General features: G+C 40.1%; 1 protein-coding gene across 3 annotated transcripts in view; it reads left to right on the top strand.

Annotated features, from left to right (window-relative positions):
* LOC111153730 (ATM serine/threonine kinase) overlaps window positions 1-6,686 on the top strand; it is a 125,724-nt gene extending 119,038 nt beyond the window's left edge. For 2 of the 3 annotated variants that reach the window (XM_022512915.1, XM_022512913.1), the window contains exons 63-65: window positions 521-584; window positions 5,405-5,541; window positions 5,638-6,686. In XM_022512915.1, the coding sequence (XP_022368623.1) occupies window positions 521-584; window positions 5,405-5,541; window positions 5,638-5,821 (385 nt within the window). In that variant the 3' untranslated portion in view covers window positions 5,822-6,686. The remainder of the gene's footprint in view (window positions 1-520; window positions 585-5,404; window positions 5,542-5,637) is intronic. The other variant, XM_022512916.1, reaches the window with a different exon arrangement.
* The last annotated feature ends 6,847 nt before the right edge of the window (window positions 6,687-13,533 follow it).

Genomic DNA, 13,533 nt, shown 5'->3' with positions numbered 1-13,533 from the left:
CGATGTCCCTCAGCGGAACAGACTTTTAAAAGTCCCGATTTTGTGCTCCGTTGCTCCGCCGCTTGCCGGGAGCCGGCCCCTCCCCCCGCGGTCTATCTTCCCGTCGCTTTGGATTCACTTCTCCACCAGTCCTACCTTGCAGAAAGTGGTTGATTTTCTGTTTCTAGAGTCGCTGTTCTTCTTCTCTTCGATCTCCCGTTGGATCTGTAGGTGTTTGCAATCTTTAGATAAGCTATCGAGCTGATCTCCCGCTACCTAAAGTAGTCTCAGCTGCTACTTCTCCGCCATCTTGACTCCTCCCCTGTGTTCTTTTAAAGCTTAGCTTACACTCACATAGATAATTACATTCTTTTCAAAAACATTTACTGAAAACCCAGTCTGCCTAATGTCGTGCTGTTTGATATTAATTTGGGAGTCATTAACAAGAACCGTCTCGGCCCAGTATACACGAATAACAAGGATGAAGAGATGTTGGAAACGCTGGTGTGTAACAAAATCCATTTCTGTAATGTGTTTGTAGATGCTGCGAGAAAACCATGGAGGTCATGAGAAGCTCTCAGGAAACCCTGCTGACCATAGTGGAGGTAAAGTAAAAGGAAATCTTGAATATTTTAAATCTTTAAAAAATTTTTAACTTACTGGGGCACCTGGGTGGCTCAGTGGGTTGAGCCTCTGCCTTTGGCTCAGGTCATAGTCTCAGGGTCCTGGGATCGAGCCCCATGTCGGGCTCTCTGCTCAGCGGGGAGCCTGCTTCCCCCTCTCTGTCTACTTGTGATCTCTCTTTCCATCAAATAAAAAAATTTTTTTAAAGATTTTATTTATTTAACTTACTTATTTGAGAAAGAGAGAGCAAGCACAAGCAGGGAGGAGGGGCAGAGGGAGATGGAGAAACAGGTTCTCCACTGAGCAGGGAGCCCAATGCGGGGCTCCTTCCCAGGACCCCAGGATCACAGCCCGAGCTGAAGGGGGCTGCCTTACTGACTGAAATCCCAGCTCCCCTAAAATCTTTATTTCTCTGCTGTTAGACTGTATCTTGTTAGGATGTCACTGATTTGAGGATCGGTGCTTCCTGGTAATGTGGTGGGATGGTGCTAGGGAGCAGGAGGGAGTGAGGTGTGCACGTCAGGACACAGTGGTTCAGAAATGCCTCCAGTCCTTCCAGGTTTTGGGGCATGTTACAGCACCGTAACTCATCTCTAGTATTTAATTCATAAACCAGCACTTTGACATCTTCACTCTCTCCTGTGGCACAACTTGCTTTCAGAATGGTTTCTGTTGGGTTTTGGAGAGAAATCATTAAATTATATCGCCTTTACCCCAGCCCAGGTTCAGAATGTGTAATCACTGCCTCATGTTGATCAGGAAGAAAGAAAAGGAAATGATGCAGATTTCCAGTGCTTAATGGCATTAGCTCTACCCCAGAGAGAATTCTGTCCCTTAAAGCAATGACTCACCATGCTGGTGTGTGGGGCAAGAGATCAGGTGTTTCCTGCACAAGGAAACGTGGGCAGCGGAGCACGGGCCGGCCTCCCTCACTTACAGCCTCAGCGCTTATCCTCTAACCCCTGGTGCTCGGCGGGCCGTACTTGAGTATTACCTACACAGCTCTTAAAAAATACTCACGTTGACCGTATTCAAACCATACTTCCAGGGGTAGGGCAGGGACATTTGTGTTTTTTTAAAAGCTATTGATATCCACTGGTTGGAGGCCAGGGATGCTGCTAACCATCCTGTCACACACAGGACAGCCCCTGCAACAAAGAAGTAGTCAGCCAAAAATGTTAGTAGTGCCGGCACTAAGAAACCCTGCTCTAGCTTAATCCGTCTGTAGTCCTTTATTGTTTTCATTCAGCTTCTGTTTTGATAGTAAGACTCAAATCATTTTTTGAAGTACTCTGGTTCTTACTTGAATTCAAAATTCACAAATATGACTCCTAACAGAGCCCCTAGGGTTTGAAATAATTTGTGTTGTTTCTCTACTGAAACCCAAGACGGCCATATAGGCTCTTTGTAGTACTAGAAGCCTCCATTCCTTTTCACGATTTAATAAAATGTACCTCACTGTGGGTTCAAACCTAAGCCATCATCAACTTCACATAGACTGCTATAGGCAGAGGACATCACAAACCTAACGGTAACTACAAATCAAAAACCAGTAATAGACATGCAAAAAGTAAGAAAGGAATCCAAGCATATCATTAAACTAACAACCATGAAAGAGAGACAGAAAAGGATCAGAGAAAAACTACAAAAACCACCACAAAACAAGTAATGAAATGGCAATAAATATCTATTAGTAATTACTTTGAATGTGGATGGACTAAAAGCTCCAATCAAAAGTCATAGGATGACAGAATGGATAAAAAAAAAAAAACAAGACCCATCTATGTGCTGCCTACAAGAGACTAACCCCAGACCTAAAGACACCTGCAGACTCAAAGTGAGGGGATGGAGAACCATCTTCATGCTAATGAATGTCAAAAGAAAGGGGAAGTAGCAATATTTATATTGGACGAAATAGACTTTAAAACAATGACTGTAAAAACATACAAAGAATAACACGGTATAAAAATAAAGGGGACAGAGGACGCCTGGGTGGCTCAGTCAATTAAGCATCTGCCTTCAGCTCAGGTTATGATCTCAGGGTCCCGGAGTTGAGCCCCGTATCAGGCTCCCCGCTTAGTGGGGAGTCTGCTTCTCCCTCTCCCTCTGGTTCTCCTCCCCATTTGTGCTCTCTGTGTCTCAAATAAATAAAATCTTTAAAAAATAATAATAAAGGGGACAATCTAGCATGAAGGTATACAAAACTGTAAATATTTATGCACCCAATATGGGAGTAACCAAATACATAAGACAGTTAATAAGAAACATAAAGGAACTAATCAAGAGAAATACTAGAAATAATAGCAGGGGATTTTAACACCCCTCTTACATTTATGGACCAACCTTTGAAACAAGATCAACAAGGAAACAGTGGCTTTGAATGACCAGCTGGACCAGATGGACTTAACAGATATATTCAGAACATTCCACCCTAAAATAGCAGATCCACATTATTTTCAAGTCACATGGGACATTCTTCAGAACAGATCACATATTAGGCCATAAAACAAGTCTCAACAAATTAAAAAAGAATGAGGTTATACCATGCATTTTTTCTGACCACAATGCTAAGAAACTGTTACAAAGTCAACCACAAGAAAAAATCTGGAAAGGCCATAAATACATGGAGATTACATAACATGCTACTTAATGAATGGGTCAACCAAAAAAATCAAAGAAATCAAAAAGTACATGAAAACACAATGGTACAAAGTATTGTGATCAGCAAAAGCATTTCTCAGTGGAAGCGTATAGCAATACAGGCCAACCTCAAGAAGCAAGAAAAATCCCAAACAACCTAACCTTAACACCTACAAGAGTTAGAAAAAGTACAAACAAAACCCATACCAGTAGAAGGAAAGAAATAATAAGAAGTAGAGCAGAAATACATGAAATAGAAGCTTAAAAAAATAAAGTGAAACCAGGAGCCGGTTCCTGAAAAAAATCAACAAAATGGATAAACCTCTAGCAAGACTCATCAAAAGAAAAAGAGAGAGAAAGGACTCAAAATCACAAATAGGAGAAATAACAACCCAGAAACACAATTATAAGAATATTACGAAAAACTATGCCAACAAATTAGACAACTTGGAAGAAATGGGTAAATTCCTAGAAGCACCTACCAAAACTGAAGCAGGAAGAAGTAAAAAGTTTGGACAGACTGATTACCAGTAAGAAATTGTTGGGAGTTTTTGAGGACTGATTCAAATAAAACTCCAGAACCAGATGGCTTCTCAAGGGAATTCTCCCAAACATGTAAAAAAGAATACCTGTTCTCGAACTATTTCCAAAAAATGGGAAAGAAAGGAAAACTTTCCGAGTCATTGTATGAGGCCAATATCACCCTGATACCAAAACCTGATGAACACAACATAAAAAAAGAGAACTACAGGCCAATATCCCAGATGAACATAGAGGCAGAAACCTTCAACAGAATATTAGCAAACTGAATTCAGCATTTCATTAAAAAAATCATTCACCATGTGGCCAAGTGGGATTGATTCCTGGTATGCAAGAGTGGTTCAGTATTGCAAATCAATCAGTGATATATTGACAAGAGAAAGGATAAAAATCCTATTATAATTTCAGTAGACACAGAAAAAAGCATTTCACGGAGTACAACATCCATTCATGATGAAATCCCTCAGCAAAGTAGGTTTAGAGGGAACAGACCCAACATCATAAAGGCCTGATATGAAAAACCCACAGCAAACATCATCCTCAATAGGGAGAAACAGAGCTTTCCCTCTACGGTCGAACTAGACAAGGCTGCCCACTCTCACCCCTTGTATTCAACATAGTCCTGGAAGTCCTAGCCACAGCAGTCAGACAACAGAAAGAAAAGCATCCAGCTTTGTGAGGAAGAAGTAAACTTTCACTGTTTGCAGATGACAGGATACCAAAAGCAGAAAACCCAAAAGATTCTACCAAAAACTAGTAGAGCTGATAAATGAATTCAGTGAAGTCGCAGAACACAGAGTCAGTGTGCAGAAATCTGCAGGTGAGCAGACGTTCCACTTTGTGCTGCCGCCCTTTTTGTGTTTTTTCGGTACTTCCATAGGCTGGGACCATGTTTCATTCTAGGCCGTGTCCTGCATCAGCAGTACCAAAATCTGCCCGCTGTTTGATGCTGTTCCGGGCAACCGCCAGGGCCACGAAAAACTGTGGGGGCAGTGACTTAGAATATATATGCACTTTGTGCCTAAGTTCCAGGGTTACTGTGTGACATGCTTTAGAGTTGAGATCCAGACCAGGTTCACCCACAAAAGGGACCTTGGGTTGGGAGGAGCTTTCAGTAGAGTATACCCTTTGTTCTCGCCAGTGCAATTTAGAACTCATTGAGAGAAGAAGAAAAAGCCTTAAGAATAGAAATCCAAATGTTAGCTTTATTACTGGTAAAATGATGGGTGAAGATGGCCTAGGCCTAGGCTTGCTGGTGCTGTCCAGCTCCCACAGCTGATCTCTCAGTTGGCACAGCCTACCCTTGTGCAGGACCCTAGTGGTGAAAAGGAGGAGAGAAGGAAAGGACTAGTCCTTAGCTCTTTTTAATAGACTAGTCAGGAAACTGCGGTCAAGGGAGGTCACCACCTCCACTCAAGGAGGGGAATGGATTCGGAAAGGGAGAAGCATCCCAGAGCATTATGCTAGCCCAGTGTCCTCCACAAGGAAACAAAGTACCTCGTTGGGTCATCCCGATCCCCCCAGTCACCTACCATTCGACTAGCCCGTGCTTTTTTATCACACTGGTTCCTCTGTCTCTGTCATTGGAAAGCACACTGGTCTTCTGATACATTCTGTCCAGGTTCTCCTCTACGACCCCCTGTTTGACTGGACCATGAACCCGCTGAAGGCTCTGTATTTGCAGCAGAGGCCGGAGGACGACACTGAGCTGCAGTCCACTCCCGCCGGAGAGGACCAGGAATGCAAACGCAATCTCAGGTGAGCCGTCTGTTACCAACGAGGGCCTGCTGTCCTTCCTGTCCCCAAAGCCCTTGACCTGTCTCACCTCACCACAACCTGTGTGTTTGTCCTTAGTGACACTGACCAGAGTTTCAACAAAGTAGCGGAACGCGTCCTGATGAGACTGCAAGAGAAACTGAAAGGAGTGGAGGAAGGAACGGTGCTCAGTGTCGGGGGCCAAGTGAACCTGCTCATACAGCAAGCCATGGACCCCAAAAATCTCAGCCGGCTCTTCCCAGGATGGAAAGCTTGGGTGTGATCCAGCATATGAATTTTCTTTCCACTCAATCTTTCCAAATTATACTGTGGCTTTCTTTTTTAACCCAACCAACAGACTTTGAGTAGGTCTTAATATTTAACCAAGTGAACTATTTACTGTGTTTTTAAAAAAATGTTTAATACTTGACTCAGTCACATAAAGAGGACTTGAAAGTCTCAAGGAAAATCTCCTCTCTCAAATTTTAGAAATAAGTGGCATTCCTGCTCTACTTCTAGGCTAAGCATTTGTTTTTTCTTCTCAAGTACATGCTTGTATTATTCACAGTAAAATCCCTGACAGAGGCTTTAGCCAAAAACGGAAGCCACTGGAGGGCGGAGCATCACTGACAGTGTTTGCTTGAGTGTGAATTCGAATACAGAAACTGCTGGACTGAGATAGCTTTTAATTAACACTTGTTTTCCAGATATTGTATATGAATGATAAATTATTTGATATTAATTTATAAAAGGAAGAAAAATTTAAAATTGTAACCATCTATATTTCATGGTAAAGCCACATTAAAAATAGACAATGTTGAAAGCAAATTAGTAGTTAAGAAATATGTCTGGATTTTCACTTGGAAGATCACCCATTGTTACTGAATAATGCAGCTGTTACATTACGGAGAACACATTTCTAAGACGTGGTATGGTTTCTCTTCTTAAAAATGTATATTGGGTCTTCTCATTCTGTTCTTTTAAAGCCTTCTGTGCTTTCTCTCTGATGACTTTATATCTCTTCTAGTTTATGAATTCTCTTGTCAGCTGTGTATAATCTTTTTAGACTGTTCACATGTTTCTTTTTTCAAAAATGGATTTTTCATTTCAGGGCGCCTGCCTGCATGGCTCAGTCAGGTAAGCGTCTGTGGTCATGATCCTGGGGTCTTGGGATCGAGCCCCACATTGGGTTCCTCCCTCTCCCCCCGCTCATGGTTTCTCTCTTGAGAGAGAAATAAATTCTTCTTAAAAAATTGTTTTTCTCTCTAAGAGCCCTACATTAAATCAAATTCCTATTGTTTGTATCTGTCGAATCTTGTATTTGGTGGAATGTTTATCCATGTATTTTGTAATTTTGGAGGGTGAGCTTCAGCAAGACTTTCTCTGTGGAAATCTTGAGTGACCTGGGTTAAGAATTCATTCCAGAGAAGTTTTCTGGAGAACTCTTCCTAAAATTATTTTGCATTTCAAATTATAAACCTATCCTGGTGTATCTTTTTCTTGTACACTGCCTAAATGAAGATTTGGTATGTACAGGAAGTTTTATTACTATAGTAAATCAGGGGATTGTAGTAAACATAAATTCTTTAAGAAAGCCTTGAAATCTTTGTAGGTGGAATAAGAAATTACTAGTTAGATGACGATACAGGTATATGAATTTGTAGCTGATTCTTGTTAGTTGATGTATGCAATTCTGTAACATTAATCTTCTCATCAGCCTCGAGGTATGCCGTAAGTTTCCTGTCCTATTTCAAATATTCTTAATAGTAGTTCTGAAATGTTGGCCAAATTTGCAGATAACAAATCTAGGAGGAATAGCTAATCACAGGTGATAGAATTAAAGATTTTGACAGATGGATAGTTTTTTAAAGTATTAATTACACAATGTGTTGTATGCTGGGTGCCTCCCATACCTTCTCTGTAGCATATCGCGGCGCGTTAGTGAGGTTATTCTAGCTTGCAGCTGGAGGAAGTGAAGTTTAGAGAAATAAGTAACTTGTCCAAGACCAGAATATAGTACACTGAAGGTACACGGGTAATAAGGAAAAGAATCTAGGCTTCACCAGTCAGTTCAGTGCGAACCAAGTAAAGCAGCTACCGGATAAGCTAATACATCGTAGACCGAGAACAGTGTTGTCTGGATTAAGGGAGATCATCGCCCTGACACCTCTCTCTCTGCTGGTCATACCACCGCACGGTGTCTCCTTCCAGTACACATTTAGAAAATATAGGCACTTAGAAATGCTGACGATTTAAATATGGTATAAAGGAAGTCAAAGCAGAGAGGAAAAAAGTCTGGATTTCTTATTTGCAATAGGCAGTTCTTTTAAAAAGTAAGAAAGTATACGGACTTGAAATATAGAAAAACGTGCCATTTCAAATATATTGTTTGCACTTTAATGAAATTATATATTTTCTGTAGATTGATTTTAGTACCATTGAATATATTTCTTTACTACACTATTACCAGAATCTGGTTACACTATTCCCTGTTTTTGAATAAATAATTGTAAAAGAAAATATGTGCTAAGCCTCATTTATTTTATTCGGATGTTTGAGTGTTGTGTGTGCCCGGCCCAGGCTGGTTCCCAGGGAGGCAGCGGTGAGCAAGGCAGGAGCAGTCGACCCTTGAAGAGTTTGCAGTTTGGGGCAGACCCGCCACTTCCAGGCCCGTGTCGGCTGCGAAGCTGCTACCCACAACCAGCCTCGTGGGCTGCGTCTCAGCCTAACTCGCCTGCTGGTCTCTCTTACCTACCCCATCACAAAAAGGCAAATAAATGTTCCTTGTTTGGGCCCAGAGAGTGATCTAGTTGACATTTCTAAAGTCTGAAAGATACCTTCTGGGATATGACAGATACAAAGGTCCTGATACTCTGAATGTGAAGTAAACATTCCATAGTATTTATCATTTCTTAAATAAATTCAGTCCTTCAGAGTTTCAGGCTCTCATTTCTGTAAAAATGAATTTTGTATAAATACCATAGAGTCAGATTTTTACAAAATTTAGATTTAGAATTTGGTGAGGAGGGTGAAGATCTTATACACTGAAAAGTATTTCCTAAAAAATTCTGTAACTTGCCCATAAGATACAGCATGCATAAGATTTCTAATGCAGCAATATGTAAAAATGTGTACTTTGTGCACTTAGGCACAGTTTGTGATTCTAAAGCAGTGTTTCTTGGGGGTGATTTTGCTTCCTGACTCCGCACCCTCGCAGAAGACATTTCACAGTGTCTGAGGGATGTTTTGTTGTCACCGGCATGGTGAGAGCATGAAACACTGACACACAGTATTGAAAGTGAAGATCAGTGTTTCCAAACTGGGACAGAAACGTGTAGGAGACAAATGGTCATGATTTTCCTTGGCTCTTGCCATGTGGTGTGTGTTCACTGCTGGTCTACAAATAACGTGTGGCTATTTTTTAACTGTGGTAAAATACGCATAACTTGACCAGCCTTACTGTTTCTTAAGTGTGCAGCTCAGTAGTGCCAAGTGCATTCGGTGTCGTGCAGCTCGTCTCCCGTGCCCTTCCCCCCTGCACAACGGAAACTGTACGACCAGTCCACAACTTCCCAGTATATCTCCCCTCTGGGTGGCCGTTGGCAACCACCATTCTAATTTCTGTCCCTAGCTACCTCCTATGAGTAAAATCATACAATATTTGTGTTTTTCTGACTGGCTTATTTCATGAACATAATGACCTTAAGTTTCATTCATGTATGTCAGAATTTCCTTCCTTTTTCAAGACTGAATATTCCATTGTATGTATGTACCACCGTTTCTTCTACCCATTTATCCATCAATGGACATGTGGGCTGCTTTCCCCTTTTGGCTATGATGAATAATGCTATGAATATAGCTGTACAAACCTCTCTTAATATACCAAAAGTGGGACTTCTGGATCCTGTGGTAATTATATTTTTTATTTTTTGAGGAACTATCATACTACTTTCCATAGCAGCTACACCATTTTACGTGCTTACCACCAGTGCACAAGGGTTCCAATATCCACATCTTCATCAACGCCTCGTTTGTTTTTGTTTTTATAGTAGCCATCCTAATGGGTATGGCTGTGAGTCATTCTTACAAGTAACAGAAGTACTGTATACTTTATACAAATCCAATGAGTGCCAATGCAAGAACTAACAAGTTCTCTGCAGGAATACAGGCAGAAACCCTAACCCCCTACCGCTGGCCCCTAACCCTAACCCCAGCAGAAGTCAGGGGTTTTATTATATGCAGAGGACTCAACTACCAATTACCAGGCACATACCCTAACACCTAACTCTAACCCCTAAATTTAACTCTAACGCTAACCCTTACCCTCTGGAGAAGTCTGAACTGCAAAACACCAGGCACACACCCTGATTCTAACCCTAGACCTGAAGACAGTGGCTTCCTGAACACACAATAAGAAGAGCTGAGAAGCAGCCTAGTTATCCTGGAGAAGAGCCCAAACATTTAAGTATCGGTAGTATTTCTTAAAATGGTTCGGAAGGTAGAAGTCAAAAGGACCAACTGAATATGTATTTAAAGAGTAGTTAGAGCCCCAAATCCCTCCTTGCCTCAGCTCAGTGGATGGCTGCTACGTTTATTCTCGTGCCAGCAGAAGTCTGGGATTTTATTCTCTGGAGAGATCTCTGAAATGCAGGATACCAGGTACATAACCTAATCCCTCACCCTACTCTAACACTACCCATAACCCTAACCCTCAGGAGAGATCTCTAAACTGCAAAATACCAGGTACATACCCTAACTCTGACCCTAGAGCTGAGAAAAAAAGTTTTAGAAGCAAAATATATTTTCCAACTCAACAATTTTGAAACCAGATTCTGAGTACTGTTGTTAGCTTTGCTAGTAGATTTTAATGTTAGCTTACTTGAAAACTACCCCAAATGTTCCCTGGTGGTATATACAGTATTTGAATATGCACTGCAGACTTATAAATCTTTGTAAATAATGCTGAACTTAATATTTTTTTTAAGATTTTATTTATTTATTTGACAGAGATCACAAGTAGGCAGAGAGAGAGGAGGAGGCAGGCTCCCTGCAGAGCAGAAAGCCCGATGTGGGGCTTGATCCCAGGACCCTGGGATCATGACCCGAGCCGAAGGCAGAGGCTTTACCCCACAGAGCCACCCAAGCACCCCTGAACTTAATATTTTTAAAAAGACTTATTTTAGACAGAGTGGACAAACACGAGCGGGAGAGGGGCAGATGGAGAAGGGAGAGAGAGAATCAAGCAGACTCCATGCTGAGTGTGGATCCTGATATGTGGCTCGATCTCACAACCCCAGTATGACCTAAGCCAAAGTCAAGGGTCAGATAATTAACGAACTGAGCCACACTGCTGCTCCTAAACTTAATATTTTTAAAACAACTTTTTTTTAGGTGTGCATGGTTATAAGAGTTGTAAATATTTTAAGAGAAAAATGGGTAATCAGTCAACTGGTTACAAATTTGTTTAAGGTCCTTGTGGTGTAAACCCAACATGGAAAGTGGATTTCATATGACTCTCAAACATATTCATCACATGAAACACAATGAAAATAACCCTGATGAATCAATGCCTTCTACTTCTAAGGAAGAAGTAACACCAGTACTACTCAAATTACCCTTATATCAAAAATTACAAGAGTTAACAAGGAAACTGAAGACCAATATCATGAACACGAGGCACATATTAGTAAATCAATTCCATCAATATGGGGGAAAAAAAGACAGTACATCATGACCAAATCACATTATTCCAGAAATACCAGGGTGGCTTAGTATTTGAAAAATCAACGTTAATGAACTAACAAAGAAAAACCAGATGATCATGTCAATAGAGGCAGAAAAAACTGTGACAAAATTCAACATTTGTGATAATTCATCAAATTAGGAATAAAAGGAACATTTTCAACTTGATAAAGGCCATCTATGGAAACTCACAGCTCGTGTCATACTTAACGGTGAAAGACTAAATGTTTTCCCCCTAGGAGGAGGAACACGGTAAGGATGCCGCTCTTACTAGTTCTATTCAGTAATGTACTGGAGTTTGTACCCACGCAGTAGAGCAAAGAAAAAAGAAAGAAAGGACAGTTTGAAAGGAAGTATAATTATCTTCCATTTGCAGATGACATGATTATCTATGTAGAAAATCCTCAAGATTCTATATATTAAAAAGTCTTTTAATTTTTGTAAACTAGTGAGTTTAACAAGATCACATGATAAAGGTCAATATACAAAACATCAACAATATTTCTGTATACCAGTGTCAGTGTCCAGACTAGGCCCAAGATGGAGTCACTTATTCTACATCCCACATCAGCAAACCAAAACATCCCAGTTTCTATGCTCAGCTCTCCCAGAAAAGGAATGCCCAGACCAACCAACTAGCACTTGCTTCCTCAGCCTAAGTTACTTAACCAAGGTCCAAGTCTTCCCTTTTCTCCATATGAAAATTAATCCTATTTTAACCAATTAAGTGCCCAATGTAACTTCCTTGCTCATGTTCACCTTGGTCTATGAAATCTCTTGCTTTGTAAGAAGCTCCTTTCTATTTTCTAGACTGGATGCGTCCCGATTCATCAATTGCTAAGTGAAAGTCAATTATATCAGGAAATAAAATATCTGTAAAATTTTCCTTTATCACCAGTAATGAACAGTTTGAAAAAGAAATTAAAAAACAATAATTAAAATTTAAAAACCATTATCAAAAACATGAAATAGCTGGGCATAATTTTAATAAGATATGTGAAGTATCTGTATGCTGAAATTTATAAAACATTAATGAGAAAGCAAAGGCCTGAATATATACTGAGAAATGTACTGTGTTCATGGATTGGGAGACTCAGTATTGTTAAGATAGCAATTCTCCCTGAATTGATACATGCATGGGATCAATGCAATCCTATCAAAATGCAAGCAAGCTTTTTTCTTTTTCTCTTTTTTCTTTTGGAGCTTAAAATCTATGTAGAAATGCAAAGGAAATAAAAAGCAAAAACAATTTTAGAAAGGAAAACAACAACAAAAAACATGTTGAAAGACTTAAAATAAAGCCATAGTAACAAATACAGGGTGGCATTGTCGTAAAGATGAGACACACAGATTAATAGAGCAGGATAAAGAATCCGGGAACAGACCCTCATATATGACTAAGTGATTTTCAGCAAAGTCTTCAAGGTAATTTAACTGGGAAAGGATAGTATTTACAAAACAAAAAACAACAAAACAAAACAAACAACAAAAACAAAACAACCCCCCAAACCAAAAAACATATCCATATGCATCCCTCTCCCCTCCCAAATTTCAAATCTTCTCTCCCACTATATACAAAAGATTTCATAGAGGATTCACTAAAGCACTGGCCATAAAAGAAAAACAATGGTAATCTGGACTTTATTAAAATGAAAACCTTTTTCTTCTTAAAAGACATTAGGAGAATGAAAACACCATCCTTGCCTGCCAAGCCAGTATCAGATAAAGGATTTGCTTTTAGAACATATCTTTTGAAACCTTTTAACCCAATAAGGAAATAAACAATCTAATTTGAAATTGGCAAAAGACTTTAAAAGCTACCTTACCAAGAAAAACATCCGATTGGGAAATAAGCACATTAAAGACCCTCACATCTTAAGTCATTCATGAAATACAAAAACTAAAATCACAATGAGATGCCATTCAGTATACATGCACTAGAATACTTAAATTAAAACATCTGACAACACAAAGCAACAAAATATGAGTGGAACAACCCAAACTTGTTCATTGCTGATAGAAATACAGAATGGTACAGGCACTTTAAAAAACAGATTTTTGAGTTTGACAGGAGGGAGGATGGCCAAGTAGGAGGATCTAGACTCAACTCATCCCATAGACACGCCAAGGTAACAGCTACATGTATTGCAACTAACTCTGAGAATGGCCCAAGGACTGGCAGAACAGGTTTATTAAAGCTACTCTTGGACAGAAGGCCACACAGAAAAAGGAAGGAGTGATGGAGAAAAGGGT

Source organism: Enhydra lutris, unplaced genomic scaffold (genome assembly GCF_002288905.1).
Source record: "Enhydra lutris kenyoni isolate GAN:26980312 unplaced genomic scaffold, ASM228890v2 scaffoldscaffold34, whole genome shotgun sequence".
NCBI classification, from domain to species: domain Eukaryota; kingdom Metazoa; phylum Chordata; class Mammalia; order Carnivora; family Mustelidae; genus Enhydra; species Enhydra lutris.
Note: the sequence above shows the minus strand (reverse complement) of the source record. Positions and strands in the feature narration are given on the sequence as shown.